General features: G+C 40.8%; 1 protein-coding gene across 1 annotated transcript in view; it reads left to right on the top strand.

Moving 5' to 3' along the window:
• Window positions 1-1,067: 1,067 nt before the first annotated feature.
• The window catches only part of HPN (hepsin), a 133,040-nt gene continuing 111,529 nt past the window's right edge, over window positions 1,068-22,578 (top strand). The window contains exons 1-2 of the mRNA XM_029576764.1: window positions 1,068-1,118; window positions 5,093-5,169. Of these exons, the coding sequence (XP_029432624.1) occupies window positions 5,106-5,169 (64 nt within the window). The 5' untranslated portion in view covers window positions 1,068-1,118; window positions 5,093-5,105. The remainder of the gene's footprint in view (window positions 1,119-5,092; window positions 5,170-22,578) is intronic.

The raw sequence follows: 22,578 nt of genomic DNA on the forward strand, positions 1-22,578 counted from the left end.
TAAAATGCCCTAAAATATCCAAGGTCTCTGTTTCGTCCCTATTCAGTTTAAACCTCGCTATGTCCTTATATTGGAAAAATAAATCCAGCACTGCTGGTAACGACCTCCTAACTTCAGAAAGTGCCAGCAATATATTATCTGCAAAAAGAAGTGAAGTTGCCATGGCTTTATAGCTGAATTACTTCTAATCTTACATACAAAGGGTTCTACAGATTAAATAAATAACAATGGGGATAGTGGGCATCCCTTCTACTCCCTCGAAATATCACTCATATCCAGCATAGCTCTCTGCTTCAATGGCATGGGAGAAAGTCTGATACTTCACTTTCAATGCATATCCAGCATAGCTCTCTGCTTCAACGGCAGGGGAGAAAGTCTGATACTTCACTTTCAACGCATATCCAGCATAGCTCTCTGCTTCAACGGCAGGGGAGAAAGTCTGATACTTCACTTTCAATGCATATTCAGCATAGCTCTCTGCTTCAACGGCAGGGGAGGGAGTCTGATACTTCACTTTCAATGCATATCCAGTATAACTGCTTCAATGGCAAAGGGGGAATGAAGAAAAGTGGATCTATATACAGACAACAACCAACAAGGATTGAATTACATAGCCTGAGTAAACAAATAAGCATGGGTGTAGCTTGCTTATTGCGGCGGTTACTACCCCTAACTAATTAAGCTAGATATTTCACTTATGTGCAGTTCCAACACTGCTCTCTACATTAATGGTGTGGGTGGAAGGGAAATAGAACCGAAAGGTTACTAAGAGCCAAGAGAAAGAGATAAGTATGTGAAGAAAAAAAGTGTGAAGCTTGCTGGGCAGACTGGATGGGCTGTTTGGTCTTCTTCTGCCGTATTTCTATGTTCTATATGTTTCTATGAAATAGATAAAACTGCTCCCCATTAGTCAAAGTGAAGAAGGAGACATATAAAAGAACAAATTATGCATGTGAAAGAGGGAGGATTATGTTCTGACGCAGGTTGCTGAGTATAGAGCAGGCTGCAGTGTTGCTTTAAAGCTATTCTGCTCATCTGATCAGTGTTTACTGACATCATTGGTCAAAGTACACGGGTACCGGTCTTCTGCACTGCAGCATTAACGGAACAGAGGACAAGTAAGCTGTGTTAATTTTTTTTTTCTTTTAGCAGTGGCGGGGAGGTCGGAAATTAACAGTGGCCACCAAATTTTGACTCTGGTTGATGAGGGTTGAAATTTCATTAGCCAGGGCAGCCAGCACGTCCTGGAGACTCAGAGCTAAGGGCCCCTGCTTAAGAACTTCACCAAAGCTAGGGAGAGGCGCCACCTGTCACATACTGAGACGCCAGGCTGCCGCCATCTCCAAGTCACCTCAGACACTTTCTTGCGCCTCGTTTGTCTTCTGGGCATTGATAAAACTGGCCCCCAATCCAGCCCCTCATGGTGAAAAAAGTGCTCGTTTAAATTACTTTTGTTTGCTGAAAGTTGTATGGAAGAGGTGGTATTTGGGTAAATTTGATATCTTGTAGATGTTTTCTTGCTGTATTGCACTTTTCACATAATTTTATCAGGAGGGCTAGAAAATCCTAAATAACATGAGATGTAAAATCTCTTCATTTTTCTAGGGTTTTCCTATTCTTCTCCTTTTACTACCACTATGAATCCTTTCTGTAGCACTAGCAGAATGGCAAAGCATGGTGCATTTTTCTCTAATGTCTTCAATTAGTACAGACCTGCCTACAGCATTTTCTCATTCTAGCTTTTGTGTGGATCTGACCCCGAGCCTCAGGGGAAATTCCTTCTCATTGTGGTGTCATGGGAGGCAAGCCCTAGTATCTGTGGTGTGGTTCACTGCGTCGAACTGGCTGGGCTCACACTAACAGCAGACGGACACGTTCAAGCTGGCACGAGGTCAGAGCTTCATCGATACCAACCCTTTCCCTCCTGCAGGTTGAGCCCTTGGGTGCCTGGGCTGGTAGGATTTAGGCAAAGGTCCCGTAGAGAGCAGTCAGGTGGCGTCGTAAAGCAGGCCAAGGTCACGGCATGGAGAGATCAGGCAAAGTCTGAATCCAAGCCAAGGTCAGAACCAAAAGTCAGGAAGAGAGGGCAAGGCAGGAGAGATGAACCAGAACAGACAAGAGACAGACTGGAGCAGGGCAAGGAGCTGGATTATATAAGAAACATTTCTATACTGGGTCAGACTAAGGGTCCATCAAGCCCAGCATTCTGTTTCCAACAGTGGCCAAACCAGGCCATAAGAACCTGGCAAGTACCCAAACACTAAGTCTATTCCATGTTACCATTGCTAGTAATAGCGGTGGTAATTATCTAAGTCAACTTAATTAATAGCAGGTAATGGACCTTATCCAAACCTTTTTTGAACCCATCTACACTAACTGCACTAATCACATCCTCTGGCAACAAATTCCAGAGCTTTATTGTGCGTTGAGTGAAAAAGAATTTTCTCCGATTAGTCTTAAATGTGCTACTTGCTAACTTCATGGAATGCCCCCTAGTCCTTCTATTATTCGAAAGTGTAAATAACCGATTCACATCTACTTGTTCAAGACCTCTCATGATCTTAAAGACCTCTATCATATCCTCCCTCAATACTCATAGTGATCGTCCTGAATATTAAAAGTAGGCTTCCATTTGTCACAATCATGGATGTGAATAAGATTGCAGGTGTCCAGAAGGTCCAACTTGGTAAAGATCTTCGCCTCCTGCAGGCAGTCAAAGAGTTCTGATATGAGTGGCAAAGGGTACTGGTTCTTGCATGTGATGGCATTCAAACCTCTCTAATCTATACAAGATCAAAGAGACCCATCCTGTCTCTCCCACTGGTGAGGATGATGGCCAAATGAATCCCTGTTCCAAATTCTCTTTGATATATATCGACATGGCCTTGGTCTCCAGCATAGCCAACAGATAAATCTGGCTTCTGGGAGGCATCTTACCAGGCAAGAGGTCAAAAGCGCAGTCGTTGGACTTGTGTGGTGACAGCATTTCTGCATGCTTCCACCAGACATTCGGCTTGAGCTCTGCCACTCTTCATTCAAAAAAAAACTTAAAACCTGGCTCTTTAGCCAAGCTTTTCCAGGACCATGATCATCATTTTTTCCCCTCCAACCAGCAAGAGCATATCTTCTTCACAAACCCCCATTTTCCATACCACTACCTACTTCGGTATCTAATCTCTTGCTGCAGGACACTTGAGACTTTCTCACTTATACGTTATAATTTTTATGCTCAATAAGACCTGTCAACTTAATTGTTTAAGTCTTTTTCTTTCCTTTATCTTTTGGTCATCAATGTTACAACGTTATTGTTAAATTTTGAACTTATGTACTCTGTTCCAAGTTTCATAACCTTGTTCTATGTAATGCCTTTTGGCAATTTTCATGTTCTGTTTCAATGTAAACCGATGTGATCTTTATTTCATATAGGAACACCGGTATATAAAAATCTAAAAATAAATAAATAAATAAATGCTTCTTGCTGAAAACAGCGAAAGCGACATATGGTGAAGGGAATCCTGGGATAGTTGGTATATGTTTTCTGGCGAGAGGCACAGGTGGAGAGACTGTAGACAGACACTTCTGATGACAGCGGTCCCCAGCGAGAGATTTCCAGTGTCTGCCAGTTGATAGTGGGATTGTGCTTGATCGGAAAAGAGTAAACCCCAGGGTTATTATATCACACCACCAATCTAATCAGTGCTTATCACAACTGAGTGGTGATCCAGGATGGGAGGATAAGGAGCAGAGGGAAAAGAAGAACCACAGGTGGTCAGAAAGGGGCCCAGGATAACTGGGTTTATTGGCCTTGGGAGGAGAGCTGTTCTTTACGCAGAGCTCTGATCTGCAGGGTCAGCAGAGTGGTCATTAACATCAGGCGACTAGGGAGAGGTTCTCTGTACACGGAGGAAACCCTTACTGGAGGCACCAAAGGAACCACCAGCAAATTATATTGCTGCACTATGGCTGTCTCTATGAAATTGCCCACAGCCCCAGAGTCTAGGATGATTTTGGAAGATAATTCCACAGAGGCGGACTGAAGACAAATGGGCAATATCATCTGTGGAGAGGCTGATGTAAAGCCAAGAGTTGCCTCTCCGGTCAACCCTTTGAAGTTTCCTGGCTTCTTGGGGCATTGTGTGGCAAAATGCTCCTGGCTGGCATAATAGAGGCAAATGTTAAGTCTTGCATGTCCCTTTCTGACCACCTGTGGAGCCCAATTTTAATTCTGATAAGAGTATTAAATGGAATTCTAGAGGTGCGATTTATTTATTTATTTTTAACTTTTATATACCGACATTCTTGTAAAGAATACAAATCACACCGGTTTACAGTAAACATAACTTCGCATGGGAGCATTACATAGAACAATCTGGTTAACAGTGAACTTAACATCGCCTGGGAATGTAACATGGAATACATGGGTATAAACATAACTGTGGTACAAATAACATGGTGACTGGGGCTTCAGGTTGTCCTATGAGGGACAACACTGGGGGTGAATAAGCGTTCAATATGTATTTAAATAAGTGTTCAATAAATATTTAATAAAAGCTACTTGAATAATGAGTTAACCAATATCTGAGCCAGAAGGAATAAAGTAAAATCATGTGGCGAATGGGAGGAGTAGAGCTTTAGATAGCCATAGGACTTGAGTAGTAGTGAAATTTGTAACGTGAACTTCAGTAGAGGATACAGGCTCGGCGGATCCAAACGCTGAACGGTGCGTCATCGTCTTTAGAGAACGATTTTTGTGCTGTAGAGCTTGCATAAAATTCTGGGGTTGGGAGGAATTAATAGAAATCTGATGCTAGGAGAGAGCAAGGGACCACTGGTGGAAGGAAATATAATAACTGTGAGGGAAGGAAGATTAAGACTGGTTGGCAGGTCTTCCGTAGGCAGGATCAATCAGGAAATGCTAGTCTAAAAAGCCACGTGTTAAGGTTTTTTTTGAATGATGTGGGGCATGGATCTTGTTGAAGGTCCGGAGGGAGTGCGTTCCATTGAGGGGGGCCCGCTGTAGATAGGGCTCATTTCCTTAGAGATGATTTAGCAGGAGGAGTGTATAACGTGCCTTGTTAAACATTTCTGATAGGTCTGCTGGAGGTATGAGGACGCAGTTGGATGGTCAGCTCCAGAGGGGAGAGGTTGTGCAACGCTTTGTGGATTATGGTAAGGATTTTATAGAGGATTCTGAATTTAATGGGAAGCCAATGGAGGTTGTGGAGGATGGATGTGAGTGATCTCTTTTTTTTTGAGTTGGTTAGTATCCTGGCGGCTGAGTTCTGTAACATCTGTAGAGGTTTGATGGTGTTAGCCGGAAGGCCGAGGAGAAGAGAGTTACAGTAGTCAATTTTTGAAAAGATGATCGCTTGGAGTACCATTCTGAAGTTGTGGAAATGTAGGAGGGGTTTAAGTTTTTTTAAGACCTGAAGTTTGAAAAAACATTCCTTGGTGGTGGTGTTTACAAATTTTTTGAGGTTGAGCTGGGAGTCCAGGAGAACGCCAAGATCTCTCACATAGGGCGAGTGGTTGATGTTGGTGGAGAGCGAAGAGATTCGAGTGTGGGTGAGATGGTTGTTATCATCCTGGGAGATGATGAGGATCTCTGTCTTGTTGGTGTTGACAAGATTGAGACTGGAGAGGAGGGAGTTGATAGACTGGAGGCAACTATTCCAGAATGTTAGGGTTTTCTGTAGTGAATCCGAAATTGGGATGAGAATATGCACGTCATCTGCATAGAGATAATGTGTGATCTTTAGATTGTTGAGAAGGTGGCAGAGAGGGAGAAGGTAAATGTTGAACAGGGTAGGTGAAAGGGAAGATCCTTGGGGGACTCCCAGGTTGGAGCTGATAGGATGAGATAGGTTGCTGTTTATTTTGACCTTGAAGGACCTGCTGCCGAGGAAGGATTTAAACCAGTTGAGAGCTGATCCCGAGATGCCTATGTCCTCAAGACGGTCTAGGAGAATTGCATGGTTAACTGTGTCGAAGGCCGCAGATAGATCCAGGAGAGCCAGTAGAAAGGGTTGTTTTTTATCCATGTTCAAGATGAGGGAATCTGTGAGAAAAATTAGAAGGGATTCTGTGTTTCGAGCTTTGTGGAATCCAAACTGAGATGGGGCTAGAAACTTGTGTTCCTCCAAGGACTCCGAAAGTTGTTTATTGACTATTTTCTCCATGAGTTTAGCTATAAGAGGCAGATTGGCTATGGGGCGGAAGTTTGCAGGGTCAGCGGTCGAAAGGTTAGGTTTTTTTAGAAGAGGTTTAAGAATGGCGAGCTTGAGAGAGTCTGGAACTAAACCCTGTTTTAGGGAACAGTTAATGATATCAGAGATGGGCTGAGCAATGGTGTTCGGGATGGAGAAGAGTAGGTTAGAAGGAATGGTGTCAAAGGGATGAGAGGAGGGTTTAAGTTTCTTGAGAATATTTTCTATCTCAAGAGATGATGTGAGTTCGAAAGCTTCAAAAGTGGCAATGTGATGAGGAGGAAATGAGGAGGGGGGGAGGGGGATTGGAAGCGGAGAGGGGGTTGATGAGTTTGGTAATTTTGTCCTTGAAGTATTTAGCGAGTTCCGAGGCTTTGTTGAGTGCTTGGTCGTCTGGTATAGTCAGAGGCGTGGGTTTGGTGAGCGTCGAAACGTATGAGAACAGAGCTTTGGAGTCAAAGCTGAAATGATGGATTTTTTTTGCGAAGAAGTCTTTCTTAGTTCTGAGGATGGTCGTCCTATAGGCATTGAGAGAGGATTTGTAGATAGCCAGAGATGTCGAGGAGGGGCTTTTGCGCCATCTATGTTCTTTGTTTCTGAGCTCTTGCTTGAGGGACTTCAGCTCTGGTGTAAACCATGGTTTTCTGTTGTCCAGAGAGGGGTGTATTACCTTAGTCGTTAGGGGGCAGGTTTGATCTGCTACCTCCTTTGTGATATTAAACCAGGAATTGATGGCGGCTGATGCATCTGATAGGTCTAGTTGTGTTAATTCCTTAGAGAGATGATTGCGCAAGTGATCAGAAGAGCAAGGTTTTCTAAAACTGACTGTGGTTTTTGGGAATTTAGAATCTTTTAGAACGGTGTGGGAAGAGGTGAATGGCAATTTAGTCCATAGCTCCACTAATACATTTGTGGAATCTTTGAAAACAAATCTAAAGACAGTATTGGACAGAATAGTGCCAGTTAAGGTGATATCTCTCCCTTTGGCGTGGAAGCGGGTTTCTTGGTACTCTACGTCCTTAGTGGAGAAAAAGCGGGCCAAGCAACAGGCAGAAAGGAGATGGCGGAAGAGTAAACATGAGGTGTTGAGACATTTTCTTGTGAATGGCAGTTTAAGTGAGGAATTACAGAGGCAGTTCCAAGCCTCATTGAACTGACCACAAGCCTTATTTGATTTAGTGACTCATCTAACTGAACAATCTACAGTCAAAGATAGTTGATTGTAATAGTTTTGCTGTTTATTTCAATGATAAATTGGGCAAGATCTGAGCTAATTTGCAGCCAGTTCTTCAGTCTGGTGAGACCAACTTTACGTTGAAGGCTTGGCTTGCTTGGAATATTTTTGTTATTGGTCTTAACAGAGGTAGTGCAGGGTTTATCAATGTTAAAGTCTGGGAATAGGAGGTACAGTGAACTGTTGGTTCTGCTCCTTTTTGTAGGACTGTAAGTAACAGGTTCTTGTTGGGGTGAATAGTTCCTCCTGGAATTTGGTGACTTCTGGTATTTCCCAGGGCTCCTTTATGTCTCCAGTGCTTTTTAATCTCTATCTGTTCCCTTTTTGTCAATTGCTGCAAGAACTAGGAGTTTATTTTATGGTTAAGGACTTTCATTTTCGGTTTCTACTATTCTTTATTTTTCCTGGGAATTTATCAGGGATTATTATGAAACAAAAACAAAAACAGGAGAAAATCAAATGAAAAAGACTCATTTTTCTGGGTAAATATCTGAGTTTATTTTGCTGAACAGAAGCCAGGACAAAATATTAAGCAGATTCTCCCACCCACTCAGCAGCATCCCCATCTCCTGCCTAGCATGTCCCTCTCTCTCCCTCTCCCCACCCCTGCACTGCAACAGTATTCATCCTTACCAGTAGTTGTTCCAGGCACTTTCTTCTCTCCTTAGCTAGAAAGCTTATTGAGGCTCCTGTGCTCTGCAGCATTGCAATTCTGCTTTTGTGCACCACCAGGGAGCCTGCTGGAAATTGCTTCTGGTATACAGGACCTGCTTCAAACATGTTTGTGGCACCAGACATCAGGCACTTTGGCTGCTTGGGGGTCAGGAGGCAGGACTCGAAACATGGCATGGGTAAGACTTGAAACACAGAATGCACTTTGGCCCATACTGGCTTCCTGCAGTGGTTGGAGGCCTTGAAATAGTGCATCTGAAGCACAACTTTTTAATCATCCTAAAATTAGGGTGAATATCGGTTTATGTTTTACTGTAAACCGAGGTGATGTTCCAAACGTGCTTCGGTATATAAAAAACCCTTAAATAAAAAATTTAAAAAAATAAATAAATGGATTATAATTATCAGCTTTGGAAAAATCTGGGCATTTATGGGTGAAAATCGATTTAAAGTGAAGGACCCTTTTTATGGATTATGTGGATGATATTAGCTGCTCTGTCTAGTGAATAGGACTGTTCAGGCAACTTTTGTTCTTGTTGAAGAAGTGCTTAGTAGAATTAATGCTTGCAAGAGTTTGAATAATCTTTTATTAAATATATCCAAAATGGAGATTCTTGGAATCTCAAAGGGGGAGGATGGATATTTTTCAAGCCCAAGTTTCCCTGAATGATTTGTGCCTCTTGGTCGCAGATCAAGCCAGATTTTTCCTTCCAGCCTCAGCAATTATCAGTAGTACGAGCTGATTTTTTTTTTTTATTATTTTTTTTAAGGCTGCAGAAATTGTGGAAATTGAAATGTTATAGGAAGAGGTGATTTCAGGGTTATTATTTAGGCCTTTGATGTTTAATTGCAATGCTATAAGAACATAAGAAAATGCCATACTGGGTCAGACCAAGGGTCCATCAAGCCCAGCATCCTGTTTCCAACAGTGTCCAATCCAGGCCAAAAGAACCTGGCAAGTACCCAAAAACTAAGACTATTCCATGTTACCATTGCTAATGACAGTGGCTATTCTCTAGGTGAACTTAATAGCAGGTAATGGACTTCTCCTTCAAGAACTTATTCAATCCTTTTTTAAACACAGCTACACTAACTGCACTAACCACATGATCTGGCAACAAATTCCAGAGTTTAATTGTGCATTGAGTAAAAAAGAACTTTCTCCGATTAGTTTTAAATGCGCCCCATGCTAACTTCATGGAATGCCCCCTAGTCTTTCTACTATCCGAAAGAATAAATAACCGATTCACATCTACCCGTTCTAGACCTCTCATGATTTTAAACATCTCTATCATATCCCCCCTCAGCCGTCTCTTCTCCAAGCTGAAAAGTCCTAACCTCTTTAGTCTTTCCTCATAGGGGAGTTGTTCCATTCCCCTTATCATTTTGGTAGCCCTTCTCGGTACCTTTTCCATCGCAATTATATCTTTCTTGAGATGCGGCGACCAGAATTGTACACAGTATTCAAGGTGCGGTCTCACCATGGAGCGATACAGAGGCATTATGACATTTTCTGTTTTATTCACCATTCCCTTTCTAATAATTCCCAACATTCTGTTTGCTTTTTTGACTGCCGCAGCACACTGAACCGACGATTTCAATGTGTTATCCACTATGACACCTAGATCTCTTTCTTGGGTTGTAGCACCCAATATGGAACCCAACATTGTGTAATTATAGCATGGGTTATTTTTCCCTATATGCATCACCGTGTACTTATCCACATTAAATTTCATCTGCCATTTGGATGCCCAATTTTCCAGTCTCACAAGTTCTTCCTGCAATTTATCACAATCTGCTTGTGATTTAACTACTCTGAAAAATTTTGTGTCATCTGCAAATTTGATTATCTTACTCATCATATTTCTTTCCAGATCATTTATAAATATATTGAAAAGTAAGGGTCCCAATACAGATCCCTGAGGCACTCCACTGTCCACTCCCTTCCACTGAGAAAATTGTCCATTTACCTACTCTCTGTTTCCTGTCTTTTAGCCAGTTTGCAATCCACGAAAGGACATCGCCACCTATCCCATGACTTTTTACTTTTCCTAGAAGCCTCTAATGAGGAACTTTGTCAAACGCCTTCTGAAAATCCAAGTATACTACATCTACCGGTTCACCTTTATCCACATGTTTATTAACTCCTTCAAAAAAGTGAAGCAGATTTGTGAGGCAAGACTTGCCTTGGGTAAAGCCATGTTGACTTTGTTCCATTAAACCATGTCTTTCTATATGTTCTGTGATTTTGATGTTTAGAATACTTTCCACTATTTTTCCTGGCACGTCATCGGAGGGCCTTGCAGCTGGTTTTACATGCATCTGCCTGCTTGCTTACTGGGAATGCCTCTTAAGGAACTTGTTAGTCCTGTACTGAGAATTCTACATTGGCTCCTGGTTAATCAGAGAATCAAGATTAAAATATTGACTCTGATGTGCAAAGCAGCATATGGCGAGGGATCAGAATATCTAGACATGTTCCCCCTTGGGCTTTAAGGTTTGAAGGACACTTTTCTCAGTTGACTCTGGCGTGAAATCTGCCAGATTGAGGGAGACCAAAAATAGATCCTTTTTTTGGGTCTCCCCATTCCTTTGGAATGACCTCCCGGAGATTCGGCTGCTCCAGGACTATTGAGTCTTTTGAAAGTAGGTTAAGGCTTACCTGTTTTGTGAAGCTTTTAATTTAATATAACTTTTATTTTTATTTTAAATGTATTTCTTGTGATGGTATACGATATATATGGTCTGTGAACTGCCCACAGCAGGTAATGAATGGGTTAAAATTTGCTATAAAAAAATATAAATATTTGTAAAGCTGTTCTTGGGGATTTTGAATCTTCAGTCTTCCTCTTGTTTTTTCCATTAGCTTTTGTGGTCTGTCCATGAGCAGATTCACCATGGCACCAGGGTGTTGTCTTCATCTGCAATCATTGGTCCTAGCACTGAGGCTAAGGGTTGTCATCTCTTTGTCCTGGGCGAGGTGGAATGGAGTTTTCTTTTTCCTTTGTTTAATACTTCAGTAGTAGTGGTTGCCTTGGATGAAGTTACTCAGATTTGGTGAAAGAAATTGACTCTCTTCGCTCTCTCTCGGAAATGCACAGCAGTTGTTAATTACCAGTATCGCTGCCTCCCACTTGTGTGCATTATAAGGGAGATATCCTTGAGGAGAAGGGTGTTCAAGAAGTTCATACAAGTCTGTGGAGGTAAATGATATGAAAGTGACTTTCTATATGAGGACCTCAGTCTCATTGAGGGAGAGTTGAGAGGATAGGTCTAATAACACCTAAAAAAAATAAATCATACAAAACCCAGATTAAGATGACAATTTTGTAGTTGGGGTATTGCTGTTCAATAATAATAGCATGGAGTTAAGCCAAATCTTCCTTCTGAGCTGTACACATGCACACAACTCATGCAGCAGGAGCTCAGAAGAAAAAGAAAACAGAATGATGTTTCGGAGAACACTAACCTCCGATCTGTACACTGCTGCTAAAATATTGTACACACAATCACAAAAAAATAGAGGGAACTGTCTGTTTTGGGATTTGCATTGTGCAGTACAAACACAAACTGGGGGACTTTAGCACTCAGAGGAGTGACATCATGGAGCAAGCCCCTTCAGCCAATTAGATGGCAGCTTTAATTTGTCAGCTTCCAAGGCCTGGTTATAATGAAGAAGTGGTTAATGAATGGTAGGTCAACTCAAAGAGAGGACCAACGCCCCATTATTTCCTAATGCAATGACCACCTAATAAATTAATTGTGTTGTAGTGAAATGGAAAAGCTTTGAAGAAAACTTCAACTCATATTTTTAATCAAAGCCATTGGCTTGGCTGCAGATCAGCTCGAGCAATCACAAGGCAGACAATATTCTAGAAACTGGCATGAAATAGTACATAAGAACATAAGATATGCCATACTGGGTCAGACCAAAATTCCATCTAGCCCTGCATTCTGTTTCCAACAGTGGCCAATCCAAGTGACAGGTACCTGACAACTACCCAAACATTAACTATATCCTATGCTACTAAAGCCGGCAATAAGCATTGACTGTGGATTCCTAAAGGCTAGAGGATGGGAATAAATAAAAAAGCTTAACTGGCACGGAGCGGCATTTACTACCCAACCGAAACGTGGGGGTATCCTGCACGGAGTAGCAGTTACTACCTTGGGAAGCTTGCTGGGCAGACTAGATGGACCATTTTGGTCTTTTTCTGCAGTCATTACTATGTTACTATATGATCAATAGCAGTTTATGGACTTCTTCTTCAGGAACTTATCCAAACCTTTTTTTAAACTCAGCTTTACTAACTACCTTAACCACATCCTCTGGCAATGAATTCTAGAGCTTAATTGTGCATTGCATGGAAAACAAATCAGAGAAAATTCTGTTAATTGTGCTACTTGCTAACTTCATAGCGTGCTTCCTAGGCCTTGTATTTCTGATTCACCTGAACCCGTTCAAGTCCTTTCATGATTTTGTAGACCTCTATCATGCCCCCCGCCCTCCCCAGCCATCTCTTCTCCAAGCTGATCAGCCCTAATCTCTTTAGACTTTCCTCATAGGAGAGCCGTTTCATGCCCTTTATCATTTTGGTCATCCTTCTCTGTACTTTCTCCAGTGCAACTATATCTTTGTTGTGATGTGGTAAGCAGAATTGCACACAGTATTCAAGGTGTGGTCTCACCCTGGACCGATCCAGAGGCATCATGACATCCTCCATTTTATTTGCCATTTCCCTTCCTAATAATTCCTAACATTGTTTGCTTTTTTGACCGCCTCAACACAGTGAGCTGCAGATTTCAATTTAATATCAACTATGATGCCTGGATCTTTTTCCTGGGTGGTAATGCCTAATATGGAACCTAACATCGTGTAACTACAGCAAGGATTATTTTTCCCTATATGCATCACCTTGCACTTGTCCACATTATATTTCATCTGCCATATGGACACCCAATCTTCCACTCTCGCAAGGTCCTCCTGCATTTTATCACAATCCACTTGTGATTTAACCTCTCTGAATCATTTTTTTCATCTGCAAATTTGATCACCTCATTCCCGTACCCCTTTTCAGATCATTTATAAATATATTAAAAAGCATTGACCCAGGGGCTGCTGATGTCACTGACTAAGATGGATGCTTGACCGAAGCTCTCCTGCTTCCACTTAGCTAATCCATCATATAGCCTTACCATCCGTGCTTCTCAACGATTTGTATTTCAATAATACCGATTGTTATACATCTTTGATGGCTGCGAAATGAAAAATGGCAGATTTAAAGCAATTCTCCTTCAGCAAACATGCTGTGGAGCTGCAGGAGGGTAATGGCGAGCAGGCCGCGACTGACGCAGGAGGAAGAGAATCTGAAGGCGTTCCGAATTCGGTGTCTGTCCCATCAGGTTACTCTGATATGCCTTCTCGGGAAGAACTATGGAGCTAGTTTATAAAATTGTGAACGGATATGAAACTCAAACAGGACCTACTTGCCTTGATCGCTGAAATTCGAGATGACATGACAGCCCTGGGTGCCTGAGATGATGATCTAGATATGTGTGTAGAAAGGAAGGATGATTCATTTCAAATACTGATGGATGGACAGAAAGATCTGCAAAATGAATGTGGTATTCTGGCTGAAAGTTGGAGGATCTAGAAAACCACTCTAGGTGGTGCAGTTTACGGATTAGGGGTATTCCAGAGCCACCTGAATATACTGACTGTACGAAAGTCACGTCGTCAGTATGTGATCTCTTACTTAAAATATTGGATGTCGACTATGTTTCAGAATCGGCATTGCAGTTGGCGATTAAAAATTGAAAGAAGTCACAGAGTTCCCGGATCCCAGACAGACAATAGAGCATGGGACATTAATTTTTGTCTGCACAGCTATGCTTTCAAAGTGCAACTTTATGCTGCGGCTTGCAAACAAAATGATTGAACCTGGGAGGGGCATAATATCCTCATCTAATGACTTAGCGCCTACTACTCTACGCAAGCGATTTGAACTGAAGGACATTACCAACATGCTTCGAACAGAGAATGTCCATTTTCGTTGGACTTTCCCATTTGCCCTTAACATCATGTTGAAGGGCATCTCTTACCGCATTAAATCGCCGCAGAGGCCATGGAGATTTTCCAGCATATGAATCTTCCAGTGACTTTTACTGTAACAAAGATGGCCGACAGCTCTGTTAAGTCTGCTGCACTCCCACATTGGCAATGGGCTGGAAAAGGGGGCCGAAGATTAAGGTGCCAGTCAGGAAATGATTGACCTGATTCTGGCCAGGGCTAATAATTTTTCCTGTCTCATTGTTAATCCAGGACACATTCATTATTGTATTGTATTGTAATTATCCTATTGCATTTAAGTTATTTCATTACTTCTGCATTAAGGGAGAGCTGTTATTTAGCAATGTTATTGTGATGGTTTCTTTTGTTATTTCACTGCTAAATAAGGGCAGCTTGGGTCTTTGATTGTATGACCATGCCCCTTAAGGAAGGGGAAGTCCACCGAGGGCGAATGGTAGTCTGGGAGAAAATATGGGGATAGGGGGGGGGGGTTTAATGGGTGGAAAATTCCTGCATTTCTCTTAGCTTTGGGGGGTTGCAATGGTATAGTATCACTTTCTTGGTTCCTTTTTAGTATAAGCTTCTTGGTGTCTTCTCAGTCCTTGGTATTTCTATTTTATTTTGATGACTCTGCGAGTTCTTTCCCTTAATGTAAAGGTACTTAACACATATAGGAAGTGTAGTCTCCTCTTGCAAGAACTATCTCAATATAGAGCCTCTATAGCTTTAATAGAGGAGACTCATATAAGGAAGCGGCATGAATATGTGTTATCTTTAAAGGATTACCCTCATACATTTCTAGCTGTTAGCACTAAGGGAGGGAAATATGCAGGTGTAGGTATTCTAGTGTCCGACAGCTTATATCTGAGTTTCTTTCTCAGTTGGCAGATCCCTGGGTGGGTCAGAATGTCCTTACCATTATAAACAATTTTGCTCCCAATTCCGACCAATCCTCTTTTTAGTTAACCCTTGACAAAATTTTATTGACCCAGATGGAAGAATTGCTAATTATTGGGGGGAGACTTCAATTTTATTTATTTATTTATTTAGATTTATATTCCACTATTCACAGCACTTCAAATTGGATTACATTCAGGTACCATAGGTATTTCCCTATCCCCAGAGGTCTTACAATTTCTCCTGTAATTCTCAATTGGATAACTTCTCTGGAACTATAAGGTATGTTCTGGGGGCAAGACGGATGCTTAGCTCTCTGATATCTAAATGGAGTAAAGTGGACATATGAAGACGTCATCTTACGTCTAGAGTATGCACTTTTAACTCTCACCTTCATGGGACATATTCCCGTATTGACTATTTTCTAGTAGATAGAATGTTGCAAAACAGGGTTTGTAAGGTGGGGATAGGCAATATAACTTGGTCCAATTATGCTCCTATTTGGCTTGCCTTATATTTACTTGAATCTGATATGTGCCAACAGTTTTGGCGCTTAAATGAAAGCCTCTTGAAAGATGAGAAATTTTGTACATTCTTGGGTTCCCAACTACAGGAATACTTTCATTTGAATACCCTGCCTTCAGTACACCCTGTGGTGGTATGGGATTTCTCTAAAGCAGTTGTGAGGGGCATTTTGATTTCTCGGGCTTCCTTTTGTGAGAGGGAGAGAGAACAATCAAGAACAGCTGTTCTAGGGAAAATTGCTAAATTGTCCCAGCTTCATGTGTCGACCCACTCCAGAAGGTTTTCCAGCAATTGTCTGCCGCCCATGCTGAATTGAATGCATTAGAAGCTGATCTTTTGGCTTACAAACGAGTTGGCATGACAGAACATTTATGAAGGGAGCAACAAAGCTGGAAGTTATCTTGCTCGGAAATTAAAAGTATTGTTTACTCAGAATTCTATAGCAAATATTCTCTTTATGGAATTGACACTTCTATTGATGAAGATGCTATTGTGGACTATCTATCTACTGTTTCTTTCCCACATCTCACTAATGAGCAACAGGAGTTTTTAGATAGTCCCATAAGCTCACTAGAGATGTTGAACGTTATTAAAATGCTCGTCTGACAAGTCTCCTGGCTTTGATTGGTTCATTTGGCAGTTATTATAAACATTTTGCTTCCTACTTGGTTGATCCCCTAACAGAGCTGTTTAACCATATACGTGATGGTGCATCCCTCCCAAATGACTTCAATGAAGCTGGTACCTCCATCATTGCTAAACCAGGGAGGGATTGATCCCTTTGTGGGTCATACCACCCAATTTCCCTTATTAATTTATATAAAAACATTTTAGCCAGAATTTTAGCAGAACATCTGAATAAGATCATACCTGCTCTGGTACATGCTGACCAGGTTGTTTTTATTCCCCAACATCTGGCAGTGGACAATGTCTGCAAAATTGTTGATATCATCTGGTGTGTAAAAAAAAAAAAAAGGTTCTTTCTATTCTGCTTTCAGTTGACGCAGAAAAAGCGTTTGACATGGTGCATTGGCCCTTTCTTTTTAAGACACTAGAAAAAGTGCAGTCCGGGCCCTACTTCATGCAGTGGATTAGGAAACTTTATCATGCACCTATGGCCTGTGTTAAAGTCAATGGGGGATATGGCCAGCGTTTCACTGTAGGAAGAGGAACGAGGCAGTTGTGCCCTTTATCCTTACTACTTTTTGCTTTATTTCTAGAACCTTTTACATCCAATATTTGGACGTCCCCTCAGATAACTGGCATAAGGGTTGGAGATCTCCATTGCAAAGCTTTTATTTTCGCTGATATTTTGGTCACTCTTACGGATCCCTATGCTTCCCTAGAGGGTGTTATTTACAGAAATGGGTAGGTTCAGTACAGTTTCTGGCTTTAAGGTCAATTATGATAAGTGTGAGATTCTGAATATTGCAATGGGAGATGCTGAGAATCGGAAAATTAAATTGCATTTTCTTTTGAAGTGGGCCAAGCACTCACTTAAGTATCTGGGAATTCAACTGGGGCCTAATGGCAGTGATTTATTTTCCTTAAATTATGTTCCCTTAGTGATAACTATTGACAGGGATTTGGCGAAGTGGGATAGGAAGCATTTCTCATGGCTGGGTCACATTGTCATTATTAAAATGAATGTTTTACCTTGTTTACTATATTTTTTTATGACTATTCCAATTTTTGTGTTATGGAGGCAGTGCATGCAAATTTTCTCTCATGCATATTCATTGTGGATATCCTGAAAACCTGACTGGCTGGGGGGGGTCCCCAGGACAGGGTTGGGAACCACTGCGATAGACGCCGCTTTCTTATTGACTATATCATAGTGCTATTCAATTGTTTTCTTGACACCTAGAGGCTGACTTTACTAGCACCATTGTTATTCTACTGTGGGTTTCTTACTCTTTATTGTTACTGCACATTAACCTTCTTTGTTTATACTGTACCTATTTTGTAGTGCAGGTGGGGGGAGGGGGACTTTATGGTAAGATATAGTTAGTTATGGAATGTCTGTTCTTTATGCTTACTATACTTTTGTGCATTTTGTATTTTTGAGACATTCAATAAAATTTTCAATTAAAAAAAAGCACTGGCCCAAGTACAGATCCTTGAGGCACTCACCTGGTTATCGTTTTCCACTGAGAAAACAGACCATTTAATCCTAATGTTTCCTGTTTTTTAATCCGTTTGCAATCCATAAAAGGACATCTCCTACTATCCCATACTTCTTCTTAGTGTTTAGGTAATTGCCAGGTTCTTATGGCCTGGATTGGCCACTGTTGGAAACAGGATGCTGGACTTGATGGACCCTTGGTCTCACCCAGCATGGCAATTTCTTATGTACTATCCCATGCCGTTATTTATTTATTTATTTGAAAATTTTATATACCGACAGTCGTTGGGAACATCTCATCGGTTTACAAGAAACATAATACAGCGAACAAGCTTTAATAAACAAGGATCTGAAGTAATAAATTTAGGGCTAACAAGGCACCGAGAAGGTGAAGAACTAAATTTCATATATATAGTAAACTAAGTAATTATGTACAAACCAAGTAAATGTATACATATAATGATCTAAGTCATTGAAAACGATGGATCAAGTCCTTGAGAGTAGAAACACGGAGAAGCTAGGCAAGGGGGATGTATAGAGGGAAATAAAATTGAAGGGCCAGGGAGGAGGTGTCAACTAAGGAAACTTGGGACTGTACGTGGGTGAGGAAAGATTGTTCATGTGTAAGCCTGCTTAAAAAACCACGTCTTGAGGTTCTGTTTGAATTTTTTTGGGCAAGGTTCCTGGCAGAGAGTGGAGGGCATATTGTTCCATAGGGAAAGACCGGCTATGGAGAGCGCATGGTCTTTTTAGTTTTCTTAGAAGCCTCTCATGAGGGACTTTATCAATTGGCTTTTGAAAATCCAAATACACCACATCTCCTGGTTCACCTTTAACCACATGTATGTTCACACCTTCATAAAAATGTAGCAGATTTGAGAGGGAAGACTTCCCTTGTGTAAATCCCATGATGGCTGTGTCCCATTAAATCGTCTGGCTATGATATGTGACTTTATACGTTTCCATGATTTTTCTTGGCACCAAAGTCAGGCTCACCGGTTTATAATTTCCCAGATTGCCTCTGGATCCCTTTTTAAATATCAAGGTTACGTTGGCCACCTTCCCGTCTTCAGGTTCAATGGATGATTTTTTAAAATGTTTTAAAAAAATAAATGTATCATACATATTTGAAAAAGAAATCAAAGGTTATGCAAAATCATAAAGTTACATAAATTCTTTGCCTGTAAAATGTATTTTAAGACCTCAAATAGATGTGGGGAGAAGAAAAGAAAAAAATATCTTAGAGCAAAGACCTAAAAAAAAACCAGAAATTACATCAATGTTCCCTGAAAAAATTGCCTACTCTATCAGAGCAAGCGCACTAAGAAGACAGAGGGGTCGTGGTGCGCCTTACATCTATGAAATTCCTCGGCTGGGAGGGATAAAAAAAAATGTCTAGGAGCATTAATTACAACCAAGTATTTACAGGGATATCTAATAACACAAGAAGCAACTAAAGAGGTAATGTTGGATCTCATGGGCAGGAATTTCTGCTTTCGTTCCTGTTTTGTTCTAGCCAGATCTGGAAATATCCACACACTCCCGCCTTTAAATAAGGTCTCTCGATGTTGAAAAAATAAGAGACTGTAGTTTCTGTCTTGTAGAAACACAAAAGAAACTAACAGCGTGAGTCTAGAAAATGCTTGTGTTTCAGAATTTTCCAAGAAATCGGACAAATCTTAGTATTGAATGCTAATAAAACCGAAATGCTCATTGTCTCCCAGGATCCACTCACAATCTCTTCCAGCCTCTCTCTACCAAACGCAAATAACACGTTCTCACCTGACGTCAGAGACCTTGGAGCATGGCTAGACAACCATCTAAACCTAAAAAAGTTCGTAAATAATACCACAAAGGACTGCTTTTACAAACTGCAAGTCCTCAAAAAACTTAAACCCCTCCTTTACTTCTCTGACTTCAGGCTAGTACTACAATCCATCATTCTTTCTAAGCTCGACTATTGCAACTCCCTGCTTCTAGGAATACCCACCAACACCATCAAACCATTACAGATGGTTCAGAATTCAGCGGCTAGAATACTAACAAGCACTAACAAAAAAGATCATATCACCCCAATCCTTCGTAATCTACATTGGCTTCCCATTAAACAAAGGATACTCTATAAGGTACTCACTATCATCCACAAAGCGACAAACAAACTAGCTCCCATCACATTAAGCTCTCAACTCTAACCGCACACGTCTTCCAGACCAATCAGAAGCGCATACAGAGGAACACTGCATGCTCCGCAAATAAAATCTTCATTGAGCAAACGAGCGATTTCTTCAGCAGGCCCCCACCAGTGGAACACGCTTCCCCCAGATCTAAGATTAGAAACTAGTCACCAAGAATTCAAAAAAAGACTTAAGACCTTTCTTTTCCAACAAGCCTTCCCAGACGCTTAATTCTACTCTGACGGACAGACATCCTAAATATTAGGTATCTCCTAATCATGGACACCACACCAAGTCCTACTTTAAGACTCTGCAACTGAACAACTATCTTTGAGTTCAAAAAATTCATTTTTATATATATATTTGGCACTGTTAATATGCCTTTATTCTACATTAAATAGTTATACTGCTTATATTAAATAATATAATTTTTATGTATTACCAGTTAAACTATAATATTTATTTTATCACTATGTTAAATTGTCATCTAGTTATTGTCATCTAGTTAAATTGTCATCTAGTATTACCAGTTAAACTATAATATTTATTTATCACTATGTTAAATTGTCATCTAGTTATATTGTTCCATATGTTCTACAGTTCTTTGTAAAGCTCCGCTCTCTGTTGGGCAGTTCATTGTTTTATGTAAACCGGAGTGATTTGTAGTCCCTACAAGAACTTCGGTATATAAAAATTATAAATAAATAAATAAATAAAAAGAGTTATTCTGCTTTTCTTTATCCAAATTCCTCTTCAAAGAAGAATAAAGATTTTTTGAACTGGAGGAAAAGCAGATTCAGGTATTAGAGATATTTCTTTCATGTAAAGTTTAAATATATCGGTGTTGTGGAAAATGTAAGATTCACAAATTAAGACACTTGGCAAAGTTCTCCATATTCTCAATCCTGCATGAGAAAGTGCTAGAATCCACAATTTGCTTCACTTGCAATTCTTTAACTTGAGAAATAGAAATCTCCAGATTCATAACTTTAGTGTCATTAGATTGCATTCGTAGCTCTTGATCATGAAGCTTAGTATGAATGTCTAAGATAATAGTAACTAACGAAGAAAGAGATTTATTAATGGTCGCTAAAGCAGACCACAGACTGTTCAGAGTCACAGCAGCAGGTTTATTATTCGCAGTTCTGACCTGGAGTGATAAAATCCCTTTCTGGACCTCCTGCATGCTTGGCTTGGTAACTCCCAATGTTGTAGGAACCTCACCTGATGCTAAGGCAGCTACCGCAGCTCCAAGCTGCTTTTTCAGAGCCCTGGGATGCTGACTATCTTCCGTGCTATCCCGCTGAACGTCACCAGCTGTGGGTATCATACGGACACCATCCGATGACTTCCAGCATTGCTGGCAAGTCAATCTAAAGTCCAGCGTCTCAGCCAGCACTTAAGTGCAATGCCAGGAGGCCTTGGCATCGACTAATCCATCAGACTGAGACACTTCAGCCATCGACAGGCCAGCAGCCCCTAAGCCGGCCAAGTCACCCTTTGGAATCAGTGTAGGCAAAATTGATGAGAATTCAGGCAGAAGCTACAATGGAAATTGTCAAACTGTGCCCTTCCTCTTGTCCATGGCCACAGAGGAGGAGGAAAGAGAAGAGTCAGAAAATTTTCAGGTAAAAATGCAGGAGCTTCAAGCTTGCATGTCTGTTCAGGAAGCCATTTTGAATCTCCCCCCCCCCCCCCCCCCCCCCCCCCCGTGGGTACAATGGATGATTTTAATGATAGGTTACAAATTATATGCAATAGATCAGAAATTTCATTTTTTAGTTCATTCAGTACCCTAGGATGCATACCATCCAGTCCAGGTGATTTTCTACTCTTCAGTTTGTCAGTCTGGTCTACTACATCTTCCAGGTTCACAGTAATTTGATTCAGGTCATCTGAATCGTGACCCTTGAAAACTGTCTCCAGAATGGGTATCTTCCCAACATCCTCATCAGTAAAACCCAAAGCAAAAAATGTATTTAGTCTTTCTGTGATGACTTATCTTCCTTAAGTGCCCTTTTAATTCCTCGATCATCTAAACATCCAACCAACTCCCTCGCAGGCTTCCTGGTTCATATACGACATCAATGATAACAGCGCAGGACCGTTAAACGGCGCCAGAACATCAGGCGTCGTGCGCCGAAGGGGCGTGACAAAGGGGCACTCCCCTTTGTGCATCCCATAGTGTTAACCATCTCCATGTTCTTTTTATATCCCTTGTTAACAATTTCCATATTATAAATGTTCAATGTATTAGACAAAGGAAATGTCTGATTTCCTGCATTTTTGTTTGAATGTAAACCGATGTGATATGTAAAATCGAACACCGGTATATAAAAATAAATAAATAAAAATATATATTTAATAAAGTTTTTATTGCCTCTATGGCCAACTTCTTTTTAAATTCTCTTAGCAATCTTATCAATGTTTTACATTTAACTTGAGTGATTATTCATTTTCCTGTTTTCTTCAGATGGATCCTTCTTCCAGTTTTTGAAGGAAGATCTTTTGGCTAAAATAGCCTCTTTCACCTCCCCTTTTAACCTTGCAATTGTTTGGCCTTCCACCTTTCTTAATGCTTGGAATACATCTGGACTGCCCTTCTAAAATGGTATTTTTTAACAATTTTCATGCCTGTTGTACACTCTTAATCTTTGTTGCTGCACCTTTCGGGG

The sequence above is a fragment of the Rhinatrema bivittatum genome, chromosome 14, assembly GCF_901001135.1.
Source record: "Rhinatrema bivittatum chromosome 14, aRhiBiv1.1, whole genome shotgun sequence".
Lineage (NCBI taxonomy): Eukaryota > Metazoa > Chordata > Amphibia > Gymnophiona > Rhinatrematidae > Rhinatrema > Rhinatrema bivittatum.